This window comes from Xenopus laevis, chromosome 1L (assembly GCF_017654675.1).
Source record: "Xenopus laevis strain J_2021 chromosome 1L, Xenopus_laevis_v10.1, whole genome shotgun sequence".
NCBI classification, from domain to species: Eukaryota; Metazoa; Chordata; class Amphibia; order Anura; family Pipidae; genus Xenopus; species Xenopus laevis.
This window is the reverse complement of record NC_054371.1, coordinates 73,683,103-73,709,685: the sequence shown is the minus strand read 5'-3', so window position 1 is coordinate 73,709,685 and position 26,583 is coordinate 73,683,103. Positions and strand designations below refer to the sequence as shown.

At 36.2% G+C, this 26,583-nt stretch overlaps 1 protein-coding gene across 4 annotated transcripts in view; it reads left to right on the top strand.

Moving 5' to 3' along the window:
- ndst4.L (N-deacetylase/N-sulfotransferase (heparan glucosaminyl) 4 L homeolog) overlaps nt 1–26,583 on the top strand; it is a 152,747-nt gene that overhangs the window by 100,144 nt on the left and 26,020 nt on the right. For all 4 annotated transcript variants that reach the window (XR_005967009.1, XR_005967005.1, XM_041590435.1 and 1 more), the window contains exons 7-9: nt 19,845–20,027; nt 22,130–22,226; nt 26,300–26,423. Coding sequence is in view for 2 of the 4 variants with exons in the window: in XM_041590435.1 (XP_041446369.1) it covers nt 19,845–20,027; nt 22,130–22,226; nt 26,300–26,423 (404 nt within the window). In the remaining 2 variants the exon portion in view is untranslated. The remainder of the gene's footprint in view (nt 1–19,844; nt 20,028–22,129; nt 22,227–26,299; nt 26,424–26,583) is intronic.

Below are 26,583 nucleotides of genomic sequence, written 5' to 3'. Positions count from 1 at the left end.
CACACCAAAGTAAAAGATTTACTTAGAATGAGTTTAGAAAGTCAGGATCCCGAGCTATTGTAATACACAAGGCTGCAGCTTTCTAACCTAAGTTTACCAGATCTTGTGAAAAAATTGTAAAGATAGTTTATTCTGTGAAGATGGTTTATTCTGCAAAATACGTGCACAGCATTATTCAGAATAAATTGAAATATTCAGGTAATACAGTATGTGACATTTTTATTTTGCCCCCCATGTCCCCTTCAAAGTACTTTACCCCTGAAATATTATATGACTAAACCTTACCAAGTTTCATCTATGCAGACAGAATAATGTGACTAATACAAAAGTACTTGTCCGGCAATACATTCAGGGTCGGACTGGGCCCAATCCCCACTTCCTGTACAACCAGTCCTGCCACAGGTACTCTTCCTGCCGTAGGTCGCGACAAATACACAGTGTGCGTGTGCATGTGCGCAAACGACAGTAGCCCCGATGGCCCCCTGTCCCCCCCCAGTCTGACCCTAAATACATTGCTGAACAATGTGCAGTATTTTATAAAATACTGCTGCATCCCAGTGAGTGATATAATTTCCCATGCATTCATAGGTTTACTTGGTGTTTATTCATGTATTAATTTTTCTTATCCAATGCTCTAGCATGGCAAGAGGTTATTTTCCCTCTGCTTAAAATTACGTTCTGGTCTTCATTATTCATTGGTGCAATGAACTGTACCCTTCAAAAACAATGTGCCTGGAGAGAGCAGAAATAAACAACAGGTTATGTATAAAAAGGATTTTAATTAGTCCTTGTTACTTCAATAAGCCTCTACTTGCTCTTTTTCTGTTGTTGCTGAGAGGGGTGGTTGTGCAGTTGTGTAAGCTTTTTTTGAGGTAAAATATAATTATTGTCATTACTGATTATTATTTTCCTTAAAATATTATAACCAAAACCAAAAACACCATCTATTTGGGATGTTTATGATTTTGTAAGCTTCTGCTCTAATTGTATTATTAGCAAAGTATCCCAAGTTATTCATTGTGAGGTAGTTATCATATATGCTGTATAGTCTTCTATTAATTAAAAAAACCAATACAGATTAACAATGTGTACCACTTTTTTTTCTGATGCAGTAATTTAGCTGAAATTAGCTAACAAAAATGTAGTAGCTAAAAAAGGTATGTTTACAATTAAATGACTGCACAGACAATCTAGTGCTTGCTCTTAAAGTGAGAGTTCCACTGTATGGTTTTAAGTATAAATAATAAACAAACAAAGCATAGTGCACTTGCGCTAATTATATCACTATTCCCTGTATTTTAGTACCAATATTTCTTAAAACATGGTCTTTACAAATGCTTCTTTGTGCCTGACTGGCATGTTCACTAACAACTCTGAATGTATTCTCCTGCTGTGTCAAAAATCCCTAGTAGGCTGGAATCTATAAAATACATAACACAAAAGGAAAATTTCTAGAGAGATTTCTTCAGTACAGACAGAAATAAGTCCAATATCAATATCACTAAGGTACCATCGAGAGATAGGCAGCAAACCAAACTCATAATATATTTTATTTTTATTATAAATTTACAGTATATTGCAAAACTACAAGCTGAATTTTTAAGACAAAGCATCCTCTAGTGTTCTACATGTATCTTGTTACATGTTTTACTCTTTGTAACAGAAAAATAACTATTTATAGTGGGGAACATATACCATTAAAGGAGAACTGACCCCTAGAATTGAATATGGCTAGAAATGCCATATTTTAAATATTAAACTTATTGAACCAGTCTAAAAGTGTGGCATCTCTATAATAGTTATGATTTAGGCCTTCAGAGTTGTCACAGGAGTTTCCCATCTTGGATTTGTTAGGAGTCATCACAAATCATCAAGCAGAAAAAGCTGATGCCACAGGGCTGATTAATACATTCTAATGGTTATTGTGCTGGTTTCTGAGCTGCCATGTACCAATAATTATTCAGCCACAACCTTATATTGTGACATTTTTATTATATATCTTCAGTATCTTTTGCATCAGTCCCTAAGCTCAGTAACAAGAGCAGTACAGAGCATGTGCAGAAAAGAAGACGGGAAGCTACTGAGGGCATTTTTAGAGGAGCAGATCTTTACTGCTAAAGTGTTTGGTTGCCTTTGGGTTGGTAAAGAATCCCAAAACATAATGAACACATTTTTTACCTGTTTCTTTAGTTAAGCCTTAGTTCTCCTTTAAAGGGGTCCAGCAATATAAGTAGATTAAGGCTTTATGGGTGACATACACTAACTTTCAGAGGTGCTGCGTGGGAAACCTCAATATGAGAAAATATGAGCTTCAATATTGTAGCTCTAAGGTCTCTATTCTTATGTATTTGAATCAAATATTCTAATCATACATTCTAATAAATACATGATTGGGAGCCAGGAGCTTTTTGCAATATGGCCATAATCATCTCCCTCTTTCTGATGGTTAAACTTTTTAGCATTATATGTAAATACAGGATATTCAATGTAAATGTGTATCCATTAACAATACATAAACATTATCAAGGAGACATGGCCCTCAAGAGAGCAGGCCATATTGCTGTAAAATTAAAAGTATATAGTATATATATATATCACTGAACTTTTTACTAGGTATAATGCCCAATCTCATATCTCTATAAGGATCTAAAGACCTTTTAGAAATATCATTCAGGGGGGTTCATTATCCAACTAAAATGAAAATGGCAAATCATTGTGAGCAGAGCTGCATATATTTTAATTCTATAACTTTTTATCCTGAAAGTTCAGTGTAAAAATAAAAACTTCCTTCCACAGAAAGATTATAACATGTTGTATATTTGTAAGTTTCATATGATGTCATCTATATAAAAAAAACTTTTTGACTACTTGTAGTTAATGGAAGTGATCCATTATAAGTGCTGAGTCTGACTAAAAAACAATACTGTGCCTAATCACTTATCTGAGCCTGGTTACAGTAGTGACCAGGTCCAACACCCTAAAAGCATTTCATATGGAAAAGACATTTTCAAATATTTATCATCAGAGTAATTCTGAGGACTGGGAATAAACTGATTCTTGAAATGGCCCTTTAGCATTAAATACTATAAATATGGACTTTGGTTTGCTTCTCCTAAATCTACAAATGATCACAATGGAAAAGTCTCATACTTTATATTTATTTGACTGTTGTATATACTGTATATTGGTGGAGCTATTAAAATGAGAAAAGCCCATTAGACTTCTGTCTGGATGATTTCTTGCTTTACTAAAAGAGCCAAATAGTTTTCCATGGATCTGTATGTTTAGCACCTTTATAATCTAATGTAAGTCACATTCACATTTTACTGCTTTCTTAAAGAAACGTCAAAGAACCTTTAATATCTCTTTTTTAATTGGCCAATTATATGCATGTTTGAATTCAGATTTTTTTCCCTGGTACTGCTTTCTTTTTGTAATTGAATTCTTTCCTCCAAAGATGTTACATTATTCATAGGCTAGTTCTACTCTTGTTGGTATTTGTTAAGTTTGTCTTATTCGTTCAAACTTTCTTTGAGGTTATCCATTTCTAACTTCATTTATCATGTTCGCCTTATTAGATTCATCAATTATTAACCATTTTAAATTGAGTTTGCCTCTATTTGGGATGCCCTGGTGGTACTGGACAAATAATATTGTCAAATCCAACGACTTTATTCTCAAATGGAAAAACAAAGTAGAAGAGAGCACTATGCAATCCTCTTAGAAACATTTTTGTCTCTAAATGTGTAAGGGGTTTCTAATCTAAATGCATATTCGATTGTAATACAAAAGATCATTTGATTGAATTTTAGATTCCAAGTCTTAAGTACCACAGCCATCTGTATAATGTAGTAAGTTGTGGATATGTTAAATTAAAATGCAGAAAGCCTTCTCCTCAGAGAATAAGCACATTAAATATTCTTTAGACAGGGACTTGTGATGAAGCATAAATCAACCCATAACAACTTTTCAGTCTGTTCATATGTGGATTATCCCATGGTTCAGAAAAGAACGTTTTCTTTATATCAAGAGATTTAACTATTAATACTATACTCAATATTTAGCCCTAAAATACACATAGAAGTTTCAAAACATTTTTATATGCCTCAGATATCATTGATGTTGCTGTTGGTTGCTGGGATTTAAAGAGTTTTTCTTATTCTTGCAAACTAGAAGAATAATAGATAAAGAGAATTAGACCAACTTTAAAATAAAACCTACAAAACCTGCATTTCTAGGATATATTATTATTAAAAGGGGGCTGTTGCTTATAAAAAAAAATCCACTAGTTTCTCATGTAACACTTTTGCCTGTAAACAACACATTAATGGCATGAGCATAAATGCTACTAACACACAGCATAACTTGTTTGCAGTAGGGAACAATGTAAGGTTGTGGTAGCACACTATAGTGCATGAGTGCCTGTTTATGTTGGCTTCCCTTTAACAATGATGTTAGCTACTATTAATTGTCAAGTTAATTTAGTACAATAGTAATCTTGTTATTCATTTAGAAAGTATCAGTAATTATTATTAACAATGCATGAAATAAAAGTGAATTCACGTGCCTAGTCCTACAGGCTTACCACCATTTCTCAATATATAGTCAATGTCAGTATCATGACTTTGTAATCTAGTGACTGTCCCTTTTTATTATTTATTTGTACTCGCCAGTCATTCTATGTAAGTGATATATCTTCCTCCACTCAGCTGCCCTACAACTAGGAATAGGTGGTAACTCAGTAACACTAATAAATTAATTCTCTCTGGGCCCATTGAAAATGGGCAAGTTTGCACCTGGGCAATAAACAATCAGTAAGTAGAGCAATGAAAGCAAACATCTGATTGGTCAGCCTGGGCTACTGCCAGGTACAATTTTTATAAAATATAAATAACCCCCTTTTGTTAATGCTGATACTGGCAGTTCTTTTTACATAAGAGAACTATAAGTATTTGCGATAATGTCTTATTACAGGTGTATATACCCTATGCAATTAATGCAATCTTTGGGAAAATATCACATTTTCATATGCAGAATTGATGCCAGAATGAATTAATTACCAAAAAATGCTGAAAAGGCTCAAAATTAAGGTTGAGAAAAATGTTTTCTCCCTCTAGATACCACACTGTATCCAAACAAAACAATATTCCAATAGCACGACTGATGCAGATGAATCAGTGACAGGTGTTTATTAGCCCATAAGCAAATGGCAACGTTTCAGGTCTAGACAGGGCCCTTTGTTAAGCACTCCAATTTGTAATCCTAGATACCCCACTGTGACATACCCTCAACATTTCTGCTTTGGTAATTAGAACATTTTTGTCCACAACCAAAAATACTCCAGAATGAACCCCAAAAAAGCTGTCCAAACAAAAAAAAAGCGTCATTTTATATATCCCAAATATTACTCATTTGTGATGTCGCTTGATCCAGAGGGTAGATTTAGCTATTTTGGCTTTGGTAGGGTGTATAATCTTTAAATGAGCAGAAATTCTTTTATATCATGTAGATATTGGCATGCCACACAATTCTGATAAAATGATCTTTTGAAGGTTTTTAGAATTTAATTGTTTATATTTTTCTTTCAAGTAAGATGGTATTGCTATGAGGAAATACTAAAGCAGTTTGGCTCAATTTCTTTCCTGTAATAATGTAATGTAATAATGCAGTAATCAAAGGCTGAGGTTTCAATAGCTTTCACTGTTGAGGAATAAAATGTTAGCTGAATGTTTGAAAATGATGACAAAGATGTAAATCCAGAATTTTATTGAGCAAAGAATTGAGGTAATCTGTTTAACACTTTTTCAAGCACATAAATGGCTCTCATTTAGTAAAAAGGCCAGTCTATGTGAATGCCACTATGCTGTTGAGAGACAATTTATCATTATTAAAATTAGTTCTCTGTCAACATAAAATCTCTATTTCAGCATTTTGTTTAAGTTAACACAGCTGTTTGAAGGAGCTAAGGGTCCAATAATTGTACAGTGCACTGTAGTATGTGTACATGTTTCAGAGAAGACTTTAACTCTTATATTTTACTTGAATTAACAAATTGTAGAGCATTATCTGTGCCCATTGTGGTTGATGATGAGCAGTTAATGGTCAGCACTACTCATCACCTAGATAAATCATTTCCTCTGATATGTATCACATCCAAGTTTTAAACATGCTAGTATGAAACGTTCAAACTCGAAAATAAATGATTAGCACTTGGTAAAAATTACAAAAAAATAAATAAACTTCTTTGTAACAATGTCATAGTTATTTTTATTTATGTATAATATAATGTACAAATATAGAAGATATATAGCATTGATCCACTACTGCTCTTAATACCATTGTCTGTGTCATTATAATGGAAGAGCATTCTGATGTTAGATCTAATAAATGGATAGAAAATCAGCCCAGCCAAAATATAACCCAGTTAAATAACACAGATGGTGAAAGCAGATGCTTTATAAGATGCTGAACTATCTCTCTGGACAAAATCAAATGTTTGTGATCAATGTTCTCTCTGCAACCTCTTCCCCAGGAGTTTAACAACTTTGAAAATGCATTGATGTTTAAAGTTATAGTTTTAACATAATACTTGCAGGAAAGTGCTTTGCAAAATAAGAGTCACATAAAAGGAGTATATATATCATTGTTTTGCTGTAATGGCTCTTGAACCCAGATGTTTTGCAAACTACGTTTCTGCCACTTAATTGAATATTGTCAGTTTCATTAATAAGCAGATAATGTGTTACAATGACAGATAGTGCAAGTGTTTTAAATACCATTTTTGCCATTAATAGTGATATAGATATATCTATAACTAAAACATGGAGCACCAGCGGTGTTAAAGGATTTTGTGGAAGTGGCTTCTGTCCACGAAATTCATTAAGCGTTAGTTTGTTGTGCGATCTATTCATGTTTTTTAACATTACCTATATAAAGTGATGGTTTAGCGGAATCTCTTCCAAGGGTCAGTGGGGCTCATTTATCAACACTGGGCAAATTTGCCCATGGGCTGTTACCTATAGCAACCTATCAGTGATTAGCTTTTTAAAGCCAGCTGCAAGAAGAACAATGAATGCAGCAATCTGATTTGTTGCTATAGGTAACAGCCCATGGGCAAATTTGCCCAGTGTTGATAAATGAGCCCCAGTGAGTGCTCCCCGTTCTTGTGCTTGTTATATCTATAACTTGTAAGAGAAATTATTTTTCACATTGTGCAGTATATTTCACATGCAAACCTTAATCAGTTCTTTCCCACGGGAATATATACCATGCTAATATAATGTAATATAATGTAATATATTGTAATATAAAATAATAATATAATGTAATATAATACACATGGTGTCCACACATGTCATTGAGCAGGAAATACATCTGTAACTGATGCCTGTTTGTTATTTTATACAAAAATAAAGTCTCTTTTTTGATTTTAACTCCCATTTGTGGAATGCTTTTCTCACCCACTAAACCCTGTGAATGTTTCCAATAGCCATTGGGGTCAGGAAGAATTTTTTGAGGCATATTTGGCACTAGCTTCAGGCTGCGTTTTTTCCCCTTACTCTGGATCAAAACAGTAGATATATGACAATGTATTTTAAGTTTTATTTGTCACAGAAGAGGTAGGACCTTTTAGAGTACTGCACAGGAAATTTTAGAGAGAGAAAGGAGGTTCTCTCCAGATTCAGGAGTGGCAACAGGGCTGCTGAACTTCTCTCATGGTGGGAGATGCAGCTTTTGCTGGTAGCAGAGTTTGGGCCATCCTCTCTGTTAGTAGAGGCAGCCTCAGTAGTGGATATAATGACATAGTGCTGATCTCAAGTCTTCAGTGAGGAACGGCAAGAGCATAGTAGCGAACTCTTATGGCATTCTAGCTTTAAAATATTGCCTTGAGTTAGTCTGGAAAGGTCCTAGTTATTTAATAAAATGTGAAAACATGATGTGGCCATTTTACCCCATTTCTGGCTCCTGGTGTTTCATTTAGGTGTGTAACAATGGGGATTCAGTGGGATGGCTGAGGATGAGGGGCAATTGAGAAAACACTGGTAGCATAGCACAATAAAGGCTCATAAGAAAATATATTTCCCTTTGTTTTACGGAAGCTTTTGGTAAAATAACATTTTCATCATTTGGAGGATTTATAGGTAAATTTTAAGTTTATAGGTTTTTACGAATTTGGTCCTTTAAAGTATTCGTGTAGATTATATTGTCGTGTTGCATTTTTATAAGAAAAATCTATTAAGGTGAGATAACTATGTACATGGTTTTAATTTCATTGATTGTATAATTCATTGAACTAGAAACATATTTAAAACAATGCACTAAAGTGCAGATCATATAGTAACAGTATAAGTGGGTACACATTACATATATCACATACACATATTTCTGCTCCAAGAATTAAATAAATAAAAAGTATTGAATAGATGTTGACCTCTGCTAAATTATATTGAAGAAAGCTATACATTTATTATAGCCAGAGAAATTACTTTTCATCTTACTGACACCCAAGTTAATTTGTTCAAAGAGATTTGTTCAAAGTGATAGTATGTGTTAAAGAAAAATACCTACACAATTTGATACCATAAAAGCCAGTGACCTTATGACTACATTAAGAAATCTGACTAAATGTAAGTAACTCAGTTAAGTATTTTCCTATGATAATCAGAAAATGGTAGCATTTGCAATAAAAAAGACCTGTGCTGACCTGGCATGGTGATAAAGTTATCTGTACCATTCTCAGCCCAAGAAGGTGATGTGGTCTGAACTATTGGTCAGGTTTCCATAGTAACCGTTGCCTTTGCAACCTTTCTGCATTACTAATGTTCCCAGAGGGTACAAGGGTTTTGACAAAATTTTCATAAAATAACAACATTTTCCTTTTTTAGCTCAGCTAGGTTGGTTTCATTGTGAATAATTCTTGGTTTTGTTAAACAAATGATTCTCTTAACTTGTAAGTCATTGATTTGATCAGTATAACCTGATTGTCCTATGAACTGAAATTCCTCATAATTCAATTAATTCATATGACCTAAAGCAAACTTGCTGTTCATCTAGATAAAATGTTACTAAACCCCATATGTTTATACAAAAGTGACATTTTAGAAATTAGATCATGGAAAAACATAACATGAAAGGTGGAGTTTTTATTATAAACAAAGCATGCTGGTTTAATTTTATTGGTATAATCTGAATGGGTACAGGGTTGGACTGGCCCAATGTTGTACCTGGAAAAAACCTGTTGGGCCCCACAGGCCTGAGCACATCAGCAGGCTCTGTGGTGGAGTGTTGCACAATAGTTATCTGCAGTGGCGCCAGTATTCATGGGGAGTGGTGGGCCCTTAGCTGCGGGGCAAGGTGAGGCCAGAGTATTGGGCCTTTTGCTGGGCTTTGCCAGATGGCCTGCCTCCCCCAGTTTGACACTGAATGAGTATGTGCCTATTGCTTTGTGTTAATGTTTATGTAATATACAAAGTGGATTCGGGGGGTGGTACAGTACATTCCACAGAGATGCAGATACATTGCCATAGACCATAGATCCAGGTAACTTGATTTGGCCAAAGTAAGCTGATTCAATAGTTTGATCATGACACCAAAATATGTATCTCATGCAAAGCTAGAAACCACCTCCATTGCCAGCATAGTACTTGGTCTTTGGATATTTTCTATGTGGCTAGATACATTTCTGAACAAGCCCAGCCCACGTGTAATATTGATGGGGGATGTTGAGCACTTATATGTGCAAGTATTCTGCTGACTTAGTTTAGTTGGCATTGAAGGAGGGTACAATTATGAATACCTTGCACAGTGTCTATCCAAAATGCACATAATACCTGTGAGATAATATAATTATCCAGTTTATCTATTGTTCTCTGAAGCCACAATTTGAAAGTATCTCCTACAATATAAAAAAATTAGCAGGCAGTATTTTAGAGTTTATGGTGAATAGAATCTGGGAAGTATCAAGGGATAATGTGCCACTTTGTGATGAATCACTTTAATAAAAACCACTGCCTTAATATTATTTCCAGACTTAAACTTGCATCCATCTCCCTGCCCAATTTGCAATGAATTGAGATGCATACAGGTAAACGTACTAGTGATGCATATTAAAGGCACCCTCAAGTAAATTCAACTGAAACAAGATGTTTGTCAATGAAGCCTTCTGTTTACTATCCTAAAATGTGTTGCTGCATGAAACATTGGTTACAACACAGCTAATTACCCATATTTAAGCACAACAATAAATTAGACGCTGCACAATGGGGTTGACAGGCAGTGAAATTAAATTTCTCACCGAATTGAATCTGAATTTTAAATGATAGAAGGAAGAAAACCCAAATGAAGTCATGATTAGCACATTTGTTTCCAGTCTAGGCATGTGTAATAAACTTCTATTTTTATAAATGTTTGTTCTGTGAAGGGAGAATAAGGAGAAAATGCCATATGTAAAAAAAAAAAGATAATAAAATACATGATAATTTTGAGGAAAATATTATTTGATCTAAATATAATTAAATTTATAATTTGTTTATTAATTTTAATGTGTTGCCTGACTTCTTATTGAAAAGTCATCATGGTGGTACTGTTAAATAGGTGGTGAAGGTATAATTTGTCAGATGCATCTTGCAGATTTACAGCAATTTGCAGCTCAGTCTGTAACAGAAGCGAAATGATGAATTTGTTGAGATACACTCACTTTGCATATATTTGCAGCTGGAACTCTGTATGATTGATTTAAACAATAAGCAACAATCCATTTAGACTCTATGTGTGACATTTTGCCTGCATAATCGTGAGATGTATGGGTTATCTTATTAGGAGCTAGAAATAGTATAAAGGTAATTAAGTTCAACTTGTTTGGAACTGCATTTTCTTTAAAGAGAGAAATCCTAACAGATGGTTTTTCTATACACCACCAGATATTTAATTAAGGAGAAAATTAGTCTAAATAAAGAAGCACTTTGTACTGTGTTCAGCATATTGCAGGAATTTTTCGTTTAAAGATGACTCCAGGGGGGGCGTGACCAACGCTGAAAGAAAATGGCAGCATAGTTAAGAGCTCCGCTCGACCGTAGGCCCACTGACTACCGAACATCCAGAAATATGGGGAAATCTAACGGACCCAAAGCAACCAAAGACAGCGGGAAAACCCCGAAACACTCGGGGCAACATAAAGATATCCCCGCTCTCTTCTACAAGAAAAACCGCGATGACCCGCAAGGCAAGATGGCGCCCGCTAGGGCCGAGGACCACGAGGACGCGGCATCTCAAATACCAGACTCCTCGGAGGGAGAAAGCGAAACCGACAGCACCACAGACATGCAAACATACTTACGGAGATTACCCTCCAAGAATGACATAAAGGAGATGCTGCACACGGTAACGGATGAAATCCGCAAGGAACTGCAGGGCATCAAACAGGAACTAGAAAGTGTGGGAGCCAGAACAGATACCCTGGAAAGGAAACACACAAAGCTGGTAAGCAACCAACAGCACTTACATGCCACAATACGCAGACAAGGAAAAGAACTTACTGAGCTACACAGACAGATAGAAGACCTACAAAATAGAAGCCGTAGGAATAATATAAGAGTCAGGGGGATCCCCGAGAGCATAACTAGAGAAGAGATAACACCCACACTCCACAGACTTTTCCACAGCATACTGGAGAAAGACGCCAATATACCAATACCAATTGAAAGAGCGCACAGAGTTTATAAACCGCGCAATGCCCCGCCAGAAGCCCCAAGAGACATTCTATGCTGCATAAACAACTTCCCACTTAAAGAAGAGATACTATCCAAAGCCAGAGGAATGAAAAAGATAACCTTTGAAACCTACAGCATTATACTGTTCCAAGACTTATCTCTATCCACACTGATCAAAAGGAAACAACTTAAGCCGCTGACAGACCAATTGAAGACCAAAGGCATACTATTCAGATGGGGATTCCCATTTAGCCTTATGGCAAACAAAGATGGAGTGCAAGCAACAATTCGACTACCCGCAGACCTGAAAGAGTTCATGGGAAAATTCCAACTAGAGGAAGTCACCATGGAAGGATGGAACGACAAAGACAAAGGCCAAAGAGAACAGGCAATAGAAGAGGACGACACATGGCAGGAAGTACCTCTCACACAGAGAACCCCAAAAAAGCCGAGAAGCCAATTCCCCAAAGAAAACGACACCAACAAAAGAACACCGAACAAAGACTGGGCGGAGTAGTGAGTATACCATTACCTGCAAAATAACTGTTTATGTTTCAGAACTGTCCTGAAAGCCCCACCAACAGACATTCACTTTTGAAAAGTCAGTGGGCCACGTTCAATGACTGTTATTTTCTACACCAGTTAACCACCCCCCCACGGTGGTAATTCCGCACATAAAGGCGGTTCAGACCCAATAGTTGTTAAAGTTAATAAAGTTGCAACTGCATATAATTGTCTATTTGCATAGAAATGTATAATATGTTTGTTATAATAAGGTTTCTTACCCCCCCCCCAAAGGAAGCAGGTCAAACTGAGTAAGACCAAAAGCACACCACATTATATATATTACTATGGGACGTAATATCCCACTGACAATTTGGTCGCAAAATGTTAATGGGATAAACAACCCCAAGAAACGAGCACAGATCATCAACAACTGTAAAAAACATGATGCAAAAATAATATACTTCCAAGAAACTCATATAAAATCCACTCACGCAACCGTAATCAGAAGCAAGTGGTACGACAAAGTGTTTACTAGCACAAATCCAGAAGCCAAAGTAAAAGGAACAGCAATCCTTATTCATAAAGATGTCCCATTTACACTGATAGACTCAAAAATAGATACAGAAGGACACTTTGTCATCTTAAAAGTAGACATCTACAACACACGAATGACATTATGCTCAACGTACATACCAAACAGAAATCAAGAAAACTACATAAAAAACATAACGAAAATAATAGAGGATTTTGCGGAGGGCATCCTCTTGTTAGGAGGAGATTTAAATGTAGCACTAAATCCGATGATGGACTGTTCATCACAAAAATCAGCCACGTCATACAAGACACTAAAGAAAATTAAAGGCCACCTGAATAAATTAAACTTAATCGACATATGGAGGACACACAACCCAAAAAAGAGAGACTACACATTCTTCTCAAACTCACACAACAGCTATACGAGAATTGACCACATGTTTATAAATCAGAAATGGCTACATACAGTAAAGAAGACACAAATAGACAATATGCTCCTCTCGGACCACGCTCCGTACGTAACACAAATAGAGATTCCAGACACTACAAAGGCGACATTCGCATGGAGATTCAACGAGAGAATACTCTTAAACAAAAATAATAGAAACAAAATACAAGAACAACTTCAGGAAACTATAGATTTCAATAACCTAGCAGACACAGACCCCTCCACGCTATGGGAAACAATAAAAGCAGTGACTAGAGGGAACCTGATTGCTCTGAGCTCCAAGATAAAAAAGGAACACGAAGCGAATACACAAACATTACTACAAGAAATCAAAATGCTAGAGGATAAACACAAGGAATCATTAGCTAAACAAGTCAAGGAAGAATTAGAATTGAAAAGAACCCAACTAAAACAATTATTAGATATTTATACAGAACAAGCTTACCTGAAATGCAAAAGAGAATTCTACGAACTGGGGAACAAACCATCCAAATTACTCACTCAAATTATCAAATCACAGAAAAGCAAAACCTACATCGCACAAATGAAGGATAACAAACAAACACTTCACCAGAGCTACCCTGGAATAGCTAACTGTTTCCAGGAATACTACCAAGAACTCTACAACTTAAAAACAGACATGTCACCCCAAACCAAAGACAAAAAAATTGAGCATTACTTAAAACAATTAAAGTTAACACAAATACCGGCAAACCTACAACTACAGTTGGATGCACCACTACTGACAGAAGAAATAACTAAAGTCATTAAAGATCTGCCACCAAATAAAAGTCCAGGACCAGATGGATACAGCGCAGCCTTCTATAAAGAATACCAGAATCATATTATACCCATTCTCTTACAACACTTCAACTCGATTACAGCAGAAAAAATTTTTCACAAACAGGCCCAAGAAGCGCAAATCACAGTAATCCACAAAGCCAACAAAGATCCATCAACCTGCGGAAGTTACAGGCCAATTTCACTGATAAACTTGGATCAAAAAATTTATGCAAAAATATTAGCGAACAGACTCCAAAGCATTATCCCACTGTTGATACATCCAGACCAAACGGGATTCGTGAAAGGACGAGAAGGGAAAGACAATTCGACCCGACTCCTTAATCTAATATCATCTGCTACCAAAAACGCCACACCGACGCTCCTACTGACAACTGACGCAGAAAAAGCGTTTGACCGAGTGGACTGGTCATTCCTCAAAGCCACAATGAAAGCCTTTGGATGCGGCCCTACTATAATTGCACGAATAATGGCATTATACAACGCCCCCCATGCACGCATAAAAGTTAATGGGATACTATCCTCCCCCTTTAAAATCTCTAATGGCACACGACAGGGATGCCCTCTCTCCCCGATCCTGTTCGTCCTGGTGATGGAGACGCTAATCACAGCCATCCGACAAAACAAGAACATCTCAGGCCTTCAAATAAACAAGAGGGAACATAAAGCAGCGGCCTTTGCCGACGACCTATTATTAGTAGTAACCAAACCAGAAATATCAATACCCAACATAATACAGGAATTCTCAACATTCGGAGTTGTGTCTAACTTCAAGATCAATTACTCGAAATCAGAAATACTAAACGTCAACATACCAACAGAAAGAGCGAACCGACTGCAAGACTCATTCCCATTTAAATGGGCACACCAGGCCATAAAATACCTAGGCATCAATCTCCCAGCTAAATTGGACAAACTATATGAATTGAACCACATACCACTACTAAAAGATATAAGCAACACCCTGAACCAATGGCAACATAAATCTATCTCGTGGATGGGCAGAGCCCATGTGTTGAAGATGATGATAATGCCCAAACTACTATACTTATTCCAAATGATCCCAATCAAGATCCCCAAAATCTTCTTCCAAAAAGTCAGAAAGGAAATGACGAGCTTCCTCTGGGCGAAAAAGCACCCAAGAATTGGATATCAACAAATGCTGAAACAAAAAGCCGATGGAGGTTTGGCCCTCCCATGCCCGGAAAGATACTATCTAGCCACGCACCTACACAGAATATGGCTCTGGAAAAGAGATGCAATCTCCAAATTGTGGAAAGAAATAGAACAGTACGAAACACAAGGGAACCTACGAAATATAATGAACATTAACTACAAGGATCTTCCCCCAAACCTCTTACAACATACCACAATTGGAGCCACATTACAGATCTGGAAGCAACTACAAGAAGAAATAGAGATCTCACCATTTCCGTCCCCAGACCTAGAGCTATTAAACAACCCTGGTTTTCCACCCAGCTGTGAAAGAGGATTACTAAATAGATGGGCAATAACAAACAACGAGTCCACAAAACTAATTGACTTCGTAAGGAATAAAGAGGTGATATCACTGGACGATATAACTAAACAATGGGGATACCACCCGAGAAACCAATGGAATCACATGCAAATAACCAACTACCTGAAAGCCAAAGAAATACCGCAGAAAGCAAGACCGTCAACGGAATGGGAAAAACTACTGAGTCAGAACAATATACAACATCCCGTCGCACAATTCTATAAAAAATTAATCAAGGAAAACCAGGAAGAAAAAACACCTTTCATGAAACAATGGGAAAAAGAACTCAACACGGAAATGCGGCAGACTACATGGAGGAAAATAATGGCAACTACACATAAAGGCTCAAGATCAACAAGAACACAAGAAGCAAATTACAAACTAGTTAGCAGATGGTATAGAACTCCTGAATACTTACACAAGATATACGAAACGACATCCGAAAAATGCTGGAGATGCAACGAGGCAGTCGGCTCCCTCAGCCACATCTGGTACACCTGCAAAAAAATAAGGAATTATTGGAGTGAAATAGTTGACAGGATAGGAAAACTAAGACCCAAAGCAATACCCAACAACATAGAGATGGCAATATTTAATCTAGATACAACAGATAACAAAGTCATAACAGACAAACTTACAATACATATGCTACAGGCAGCGAGAATAATAATCCCAAAATACTGGAAGAGTACAGAAGAACCCAAAATAATTGACTGGTTAAAAGAAATGGAATACGTTAAAGCGATGGAGGAACTAACGGCAATCAAAAACGGGACAACCAAAACATTTAGAAAAATCTGGGCGGAATGGAGAACATAAGTCATAACCCAAATAAGAAGATTAGAAAAGCAAGCATGACAACATCAAACATTCTCATTAACCCAAATTTACGAAACTAATAATGAGAAAAGAAAAGTAATACAACAAAACTCATGACCTGCTTCCACAGCTCCTACCCCACAACCACCCCCCCTTACCCATTTCTCATTCGATGCAGTTACCATCACCTTTTCCCTCCCACCCCCCTACCCCCCCCCACCTCTTATCCCCACACCCCAACCCCTCTTCATACTCCTCCTTTGATAGCAATTCATGCAAGATCAAGATGCTATGTGAGACTGATATACCCTCCCTATCTTTATTTCTGTATCCCATGTTAAACTTGAAAAAGCAAAATAAAGACTTACAAAAAAAAAAGATGACTCCAAACATGCGGCCAGTATAATTTACTAACTGAAAGAGGAATAAAGGTTAGTAAGAAAGTGCTCCACTGAATGAGCTGTTTTTTGAAAAAAATGCTGCTCTGGCAGATATACTTACTGCCTTTAGCTTGGGTCATTACCAGCCGATGATGTAAGAAGCCATGGTAGGGTAGATAGTGGATGGATCAGTGATGTAAATTGGGTGGGACTTTGGTGTAGAGGGGCATGGAGGGCTGGTAAGAAGGCAAGGGTAAAGAGATTTATCTAAAAGTAAAAGATTCCTGTAAGGGCATGATTAATTATTTCATTGGTTATAGAAAGTGCAAGTGAGTTCATGATCTCACTTGCTTTATATACTGTATGATCGATTACTTCGGCTTGCTGCTGAGTGGATTTTAAAAGAAACTAACTGTGTTTTTAACCCCACAAGTGGTTTTTGGGGAAAAAATAAATAAAAAGTTCTACCGGTTTTAGGTGCTCAGAAATGCAGAAAAAAATGAAGAGACTGTACCCCTGCTCTGTCTGACAAATTAGATTTCAGTATTACATAGGCATTCCAAATGCACGTTTACCCTTTGTTTTTAAAGGAGTACTAAACCCTAAAAATTAATATGGCAAAAAAATTGCACCAGCATAACGTTTCAGCTTGTCAATAGCAGCAATGATCCAGGACTTCAAACTTGTCACAGGGGGTCACCATCTTGGAAAGTGTCTGTGACACTCACATGCTCAGTGGGCTGTGAGCAGCTGTTGAGAAACTAAGCTTAGGGATTGTCACTAATTATCCAGCAGAAAATAAGGTTGGTCTGTGATATAAGCTGATGCTACAGGGCTGATTATTAAATTCTGATGCTAATTGCACTGGTTTCTGAGCTGCCATGTAGTAATTATCTGTATTAATTATTAATCAGCCTTATATTGTGACATTTATATTATATGTGTACTGTATATTGTGAGTGAGTCCCTAAGCTCAGTAAGTAACAGCAGCACAGAGCATGTGTTGTGAATCAGCAGAAATGAAGATGGGGAGCTACTGGGGCATCTTTGGAGACACAGATCTTTACTGCTAAAGGACTGAGGTTGCCCTGGGCTAGGGCAGAAACCCAAAACATAATGTACAACATTTCTAGCCTACTTCAGTTAAGCTTTAGCTCTCCTTTAAAGGTGCTAAGCTTCAATCCTCCATCAGCCAAAATCAAAAGCCTCCTATCTGACCAATTATATTGCAACATTGCATAGTTTCGGAGGACAACTCAGCAGATATTGTGGCAAAGGACATAACATGTCAATTGAGCTTCACTTTGTTACCTGTTTACCCCAAAGTCAAATGCCTGTCTATCTTGGTAATGAGATATGCCATTACATAATACTGTCAAACTTCTGAGCAGCACTTCTTGCATAACTTTAGACACAGTACTTGATGCCATTACTTAAAGATACATGATACTAAATCCAATCTTTTCACTCCCTTGGTTGGTGCTGCTACTTATGCCCCTCCATTTGTGAATAGCATGTAGTGCATCTATTCACACATGAGAACCCTGGAGCTATTGCCACACTCAAAGGTGGATGTCATACCTCCCAACTGTCCCAATTTTTGCCGGACAGCCTCACTTTTGACTGCTCAGCCCCCAGTCCCGGATTTTTATTGAAATGTCCCACGTTTATCTTTGATCTCCTGCACTGACGCCAAAGAAAGATACATTTCTGAAACTTAAAGGTTCACCTTTGAGTTAACTTTTAGTATGTTACAGAATGGCTAATTCTCATCAGCTTTTAAAGTGGTCTTTATTATTTATGTTTTATAGTTTGTTTAGTTATTTGCTGCCTTCTTCTGACTCTTTCCAGCTTTCAAATGGGGGTCACTGACCCCATCTAAAAAACAAATGCTCTGTAAGGCTACAAATGTATTGTTATTCCTACTTTTTATTACTCCTCTTTCTAAGTAGGCCTCCTATTCATATTCCAGTCTCCTATTTAAATCAATGCATGGTTGCTAGGGGAATTTACTAAATGAATTGTTTATTGATGTATTATTATTGTTAGAAAAATTCTGTAAAAAGAAATTGAAAAGAAAGAAAGGTGAACGACCCCTTTAATTAGATAAGAGGCTTTCGGCCAAGAGCCCAGAATACTCAGCACCTGCATTTAGATACAATTGTAACTAATAAGATAAGCAGGTCTCTAGGGAGAGCTGAGACTTGCAGTTCAAATGGCAATTTTACCTTAATTAGTAAAACTATAATAAAGCATAAAACATGACCCTAAACCCCCCAGAAATGTGTTCAAACTTTCCATAACCTGTCAAATTTGGTTAAATGGGTGAGGTGTGGTGACAAAGTGAGCATGGTCAAAAACTTTGCTGATATTTTAGTCCCTCTGCCTAAATAATCAGATGTTATGTAGATGTTAGAAGATATGTAAATGATGACATACAAACTGAAACCCCTTTATGTAATAAAGGGGCTAACCCATAACAACAAATAAGATGTTTGCTTTTAATTAGATGACCAGTAAATGTTGCCTGTTGCTATGGGTTACTGCACATGGGCAAATTAAGTACTTTTTATTGCATAACCCCAGTAGGCATTTAACACAGCTGCATCTGATGAAGTACACATGTAACTGCGTTCAGTTTACCAAAGCACCCATAATTGTATCAGGCATATCTCCACATTGCAACAACACTGCATTGGCTGACAAAAATGCTGAATTGTGGGTAAACAACATGGTGACTTGCATCTAAAATTGCAATTTGCACACTGCAGCTCCAGTGCTAGCAGTAATTTTGCCAATTAATACTTATATATTTGGGGGGGTGGCATGGGTCATTTGTATGTAGATTGGTAAAACCATTGATGTCAGTGTGAGACAAAATATTAAAAATATTATTGCAAGTATTCTCAACAAAATTTCAATAGAAATTTAAATGGTATTTACCCCTCACATTCCATTGTTGAAATTCATGAAAACGCTTACGAGAAGACTGAAAAAAAAATTATGATCATGAAAAACAATGGATTTGCTGGAAGGTTTTCTTTTTTTCTTTTGAAGTCAGGCACTGCCATCTACTGATCTAATACTATATCTGAGTAAACTAACGGACAATTCTAAATCTTTTGCAGATCAGCATCTTCATGACACATTTGTCTAATTATGGGAATGACCGCCTTGGCTTGTACACTTTTGTCAACCTTGTCAATTTTGTACAAACTTGGACCAATCTGAAACTGCAGACTCTTCCTCCGCTTCAGCTGGCTCATAAATATTTTGACCTCTTCCCAGAACAAAGAGATCCATTATGGCAGGTATTTGCTAACAATTCCATTTTTTTACCTGGAAATAAATGAAAAGCTAAACTGTATGTAGTATGAAGTCTGTAATTCTAAAATTGGCGGAATTATAGATGGCCATTAGTAAAGATCGGATAAGCAATAGATTTGTTCTTCAGTCAAGGAGAAATTTCAGCTGATGAAGTAGTATCCAAAATAAGCCCCATTATTTGTGCTAAGTTATGCTAAGGGGATGTTTTCAACATGGTTCTAGAGCAATGATCTCGAACCAATGGCTCGCGAGAAACATGTTGCTCACCAACCTCTTTTATGTTGTTCCCAGTGGCCTCAGTGCAGGTGCTCATTTTTGAATTTCTGTTTTGGAACCACATTTTGGAGACAAAATGACAATGGGGGAAATTCACTAAAGGGAAAAGTTTTCGCCTCTGAAGGCTTCGCCACACTTTATCAGATGTTAATTCGCAGCACGTACACTAATTTATCAAAAGTTGCGTCTCAGCAGCCGAACGCTGTCAAAGTTTTGCTACTATAAATTCATCAGCGCGAGCATTTTAACAAACTTTCAATAACATTCATTTCTGCCTAGATCATCTAGATCATCCTATGCAAATTGATCTAAGTGTAAGAGTACTAACGAAGTTCATACAAGTTGGATGGACTTCGTTAGTACTCTTACACTTAGGTAAATTTGAATAGGGCGCGTACATATAGGTCATATAAATGTCTTTATTAGAGATGTTGCTGCAAATGCTTGAAGTGGTCACTTATTACAAATGTCCAAGGAAGCAAAATAAAGACAATATATAATGCCCTACACATGAGCCCACCCTAAAACAAATGTTGCATGCCCCTCAAATGGTTAAAAAAATATATTTGTTACAACTTTTAAACACAATCCAACTTTAAGAAAAAAATTGACTTCCATGTTTGTGTGATGAATAGTCATGTGATTTTTCAGATTCAGTTCAGCCAGGCACTTGCATTTGGCCAAATCCGAATCCTGCTTAAAAAGGCCAAATCCCAAATCAAATCCTGGATCTGATGCATTCCTAATTATCATTATAAGGATCACACACCTACTAATCTATTTAAGATAACACTCAAAATAGTTCATCTTTAAGCTAACTTTTAGAATGTTGTAGAATTCTGCCAATTCTATGCAACTTTATTGCTCTGTAAGGCTACACATATATTGTTATTGCTACATTTATTCATCATCTTTCTATTCAGGTCCTCTCCTGTTTATATTCCAGTCTCTTATTCAAATCAATGCAATTTAATTCATCTGATGCTGGGGTAATTTGGACCCTAGCATCAGATGAATTAAATTGCAAACTGGAGAGCTGCTGAATAAAAAGCTAAATAACTCAAAAAACATAAATAATACAAAATGAAAACCAATTGCAAATCGTCTCAGAATATCACTCTACAGCATACTAAAAAGTATGTGCTTTCTCTAAACTGGCATGATGATTTCTTCTTGACTGTAAGGGGTACACACATATTTCTATAATAATGTGCCAGTGCCATAGAACATGGTTTTCTTAGGATGATACGTATTTGATGGAAAGCAGCACTGTTGTGGTGGTAAAATGGCCCAAACTTCCAGTCCAAACTTGCACAAATGGCTTTTGAATGTGGAATTGTTCTGTATTTGAAGAGAGTAGTGCGGGCAGCAACCTGACTTTCTAAGCCTCCCAAGCAAGTCAGGTATGCAAGCTCAGAATCCAAAGAATATGAAAACTTGTTTGATTTTTTTTCTTAATTTTAATTTTTGGGTTTTGCATGAGCAATGTCTGCAGTACACAACATACTTTTCCAGATGATCTTTGTGTTTTCATATATTTAGAATTGCATGTTCAGCATTGCATTCTACTTTATCTTTTGGAAACCTCTAGCTTCACAGTATGCCAGAATGTTATGTATTATCGTATCTATGTAATTTGTCAGTTTAATTATATGAACATTCATTTATTTGGGTTTTTCAGAATAAAATAGATTTTTTCATTTAATTTACTTGATTTTTAATTGTTTAACTGTAATTGTTTATAAAGATAAGCATTTTTTAATAGATATATCTTATGTATAAGATAATAAAGTAAACCATATCCATACAGAACCCATGTGATGACAGAAGACACAGAGACATTTGGTCTCGAGATAAAACATGTGAACGGCTACCAAAATTTCTGGTAATTGGACCTCAAAAGACTGGTAAGCAAGCAATTATGTAAAACCGCAGACTTTTTATCAGAGATTGCAACTGGTATTATAATCATATTAAGTTACAGCCAGTAAGATTCAGTGTAAATGCTTACACTTAGGGTGTTTCTATCTTATTTAATGGAAAATATCAGTGGTGTAACTAGATATTACTGGGCCCCAAAGCAGATTATTTTCCAAGTTGACCAGTTTTACCAATATTTATTTAAATTGTATATGAATTAGGACCTTATCTGGTCTTCCTCTATAGTTACACCCCTGGAAAACATTGTGATTAAATGCCCTCAATAAAGCCTTTTAATCATGAAAAAGAACATCACAGAAAACAAACCAAAAACCAGACAAACATTTTTGTATACTGAAACAGTTGGAATAAAACAGTAACAACAGTGAATCTATGAATGTGGTTTAAGCCAAAATTAAGCCAAAATGAATGTTTATTCTGCATAGAACCTATAATTGCATGGCTTTATTAGAGTGTGCCCATTAAAAACAAAGCTAAGGAACATTTGGCAGTAGGGATGTAGCGAACTGCCGATTTGGTGTTCGCGAACACCGGCAAAAAATGCGAACGTTCGCGAACAGTTCGCGAACTTCGAACACCCGCTAAAATCGTTCGATTCGAACGATCGAAGGATTTTAATCGTTCGATCGAAGGATTTTCATTCGAATCGAACGATCGAAGCCATTCGATCGAATGATTTTCATTCGATCGAATGCTTACAATCGTTCGAACGAATGGAAATCGTTCGATTTTTAGCGGTCGAAGGAATTCGAATGGTCGAATGGTCGAACGATCGAACGCGAACTCAAAACGCGAACGTTCCCAAACGTTCGCGAACATTCGGCGGACGCGAACGGTCGAAGTTCGCGCGAACTAGTTCGCGGGCGAACAGTTCGCGGGCGAACAGTTCGCTACATCCCTATTTGGCAGCTGCAAAAGATATATTATCAAGTCCCTTTTAGGACCTCACAAAAGATTGAATGCGTCAGTTATTTTGCATATGTCATTTCATTCAACTGCAAGACAGTCCAGCATTTTGACTAAACGAAATTGCAATTATGATTTGCATAATTTGAATTAAAGCTATAAATACTGTTAGAAATGTTTTAAATTGCCACCAAAGTGTAATATTGAAAAATGCAAACTAACATTTCATATTGGCAGGATATGAAGTATGTCCATAGTACAGAAACAGAAAGGTTAAATATACTCCATGCTGGTGTTATTAACGTAATCAGAAACAATATCAAGCTTATAAAAGAGCAATAAAGAATACGTATCTGCAACATGATTCCAATAGTTGAAATTGGCAAAGGCATAATGAAAAACTCCTTAGCAACTTTCAATAGAAGAACATTATAAGCCTAAGAACTACAATCTTGGATTTAGCTTCTCATTCGGCCAAATCCCTGCACTTTCTTTCAAGGAATGGATTTGGCTAAAATCATAGTTTGGAATTTAGCAACATGTCCAATTACCTTAGCAACCAGGCAGTGGTTTAAATGTGAGACTATAATATGAATAGAAGATAAGTAATAAAAGGTAGCAATGAAAATAAAATTGTAGTCCCACACAGCATTTGTTTTTTCTGTCGCCAAGTGACCCTGCTTAGAAAGCTGGAGAGAGGCAGAAAAGGAAGGCAAAAAATTCAAAAACCACTTCACTTGAAAAGCTGCTAAGAACAGGACATTCTATAACATATTAAATTAACATAATGATTTTGGAGGAATTCTGCTTACATTTTAATATGCAATGTGCTATGTCCAATGAGCATTTTGATGAGCATTCCAAGAAGCAGCACCCAAAACCCAACTAACAAATGCATGTTGTTTTCCATTGAAAAGTAGACCGTAATGTTAATAGCCCCGAAACTTAATTGTGCCACCATATATCTTCTTTGTTTCTGTTATTCTTTGGTTACACAAAGTCAATGAACTCCATATAATATGCTTGTATGCTTTCTACCTGAATTAAAGATTAGCAGAGAGTAATTAAAAAAAGGGTGTTTGAGTGAAAAAAGAGTTGTCTGAAAAACTGCTAATGAATCGCAGAGGACATATGACACATTTCAGCTGCTCTTTTCCCTGTAGTGTGGATATATTCACACCACATAATCATGAACACAATTTGTGCAAAGAATGCACTTTTTAAATTAAAACATGAAACAAATTATCACATTTAATAATTATTGAATGTCATGCTATTATGTCATTTCTTCTTTTTTTTTTAAATGTTTTGGAAGGAATTTATCATCAATATTTAAGAATTTATGTAGTGGCATTATAATTGCAAGCAGATACTGAATATTTAGTGAGGTTGCATGATGTGTTTCATAAAAGGCATCAGGAATTTTTCAAAAACTTTGCTTGACTGTTGTAATTAACTTACTGTGAGCACAAATACAAGTACAGGTATAGGATTCGTTATCTGGAAACCTGTTATCCAGAAAGCTCTGAATTATGGAAAGGCCATCTCCCATAGGGGCCGATTCACTAACTTCGAGTGAAGGATTCAAAGGTAAAAAACTTAGAATTTCGAAGTTTTTTTTTGGCTTCTTCAACCATCGAATGGGCTACTTCGACCTTCGACTACGACTACGACTTCGAATCAAAGGATTTGAACTAAAAATCGTTCGACTATTCGACCATTCGATAGTCGAAGTACTGTCTCTTTAACAAAAACTTCGACCCCCTAGTTCGCCATCTAAAAGCTACCGAAGTCAATGTTAGCCTATGGGGAAGGTCCCCATAGGCTTGGCTAACTTTTGTTGATCAAAGGATATTCCTTCGATCGTTGGATTTAAATCCTTCGAAGGATTTAATCGTTCGATCAAAGGAATAATCCTTCGATCGTACGATCGCACTATTTGCGCTAAATCCTTCGACTTCGATATTCAAAGTCGAAGGATTTCAATTCCCAGTCGAATATCGAGGGTTAATTAACCCTCGATATTCGACCCTTAGTGAATCAGCCCCATAGACTCCACTTTATCCAAATAATCCAAATTTATCCAAATAATCCAATTTTTTTTAAAAAAAAGTATTTCCTTTTTCTCTGTAATAATAAAACAGTACCTTGTACTTGATCCATTATATTCCCTGAATACCCCAGGTCCCATGCATTCTATATAATAGGTCCCATACCTGTATAATCATTTACATTCTAAAGACAGTCTTTATCTGGCTACCAGTTTCATTTTTAACTTCACTTTTTTTCCTGTATTTAAAATTGGTTATAAACCAAAGAAGTCGTTTATAAACTTACCCATTTCACCTAGAGGCCTCTGTGGATAGTAAAGTTGACAAAAAACCCTTATGCTTTATCAGAATGATTTCATTTGTTTGAGCAGATGCTTATAATTACTTCGCCATATAGTATGTAAGTAGTATCAATACATAACATATGTGTTATATATGAATATGACTATTAACATTTTAGTAGGTATTCCGGTAATCGAGCATGGTTCAGCAGTTTTCTGTAATGCCATCATTTGAATTTTACAGTTACCTTTATTCTCATCTCTCATGACTTCATAAATGTATTCTATAGACTCTTCATTCATAAGACCGAAACATCATTTAAGATTGTTATCCAGAAATACAGCACATTATCCAGAATGATATGAAAATCGGCAAATCCCATTCGCCGTTAAATAAACAACTCTTCATTCTTGCACGAAAAGCTGTTTTGTAATATTTCTGTACATTTCCTATAATGGATATAAAGCAACCAAGAAAAAATTCAAGGTTAAATTGGCTAGTAAAATTATAAGATAAAATTATAAGACACTTTACCCAAAAAAATCCCAAGTCCCAAGATTCCAGATATAAAAACCTATGTGTATTCTTACATTCTTCGTATTTTCTATTATTTTGCCTTACTCAAAACATATTGCAGATTGATGGTAGGGAAAAAAATAATATATATCATATGCAGTTATTCTATTGACTGATTGAAAAATGTTTTGTGAGGCCGGAATACAATAGCTAAATCACCAAATGACAAAATTGCATTAGTATTTATTTGGCATGCTGTTTTCTTTCTGTCTTCTGTATTGTAGGCACAACGGCACTTTATCTCTTTCTACTAATGCATCCTAATATTATAAGCAATTTTCCTAATCCAAAGACCTTTGAGGAAGTGCAGTTCTTCGGTGGAAACAACTATCACAAGGGAATCGACTGGTATGATAAAAAGCATCCGCGTTTAGCCCAGTCACATTTAGGTCTTAATATTATTTTGTTATACAGATTGTAAAACTTTTATGCTAGTGAAAAGATTGGCAAAAATATTGACAGGCTTTGCAGGAAAAAACACCCATAGACTGTAGTATCATAGTATTGA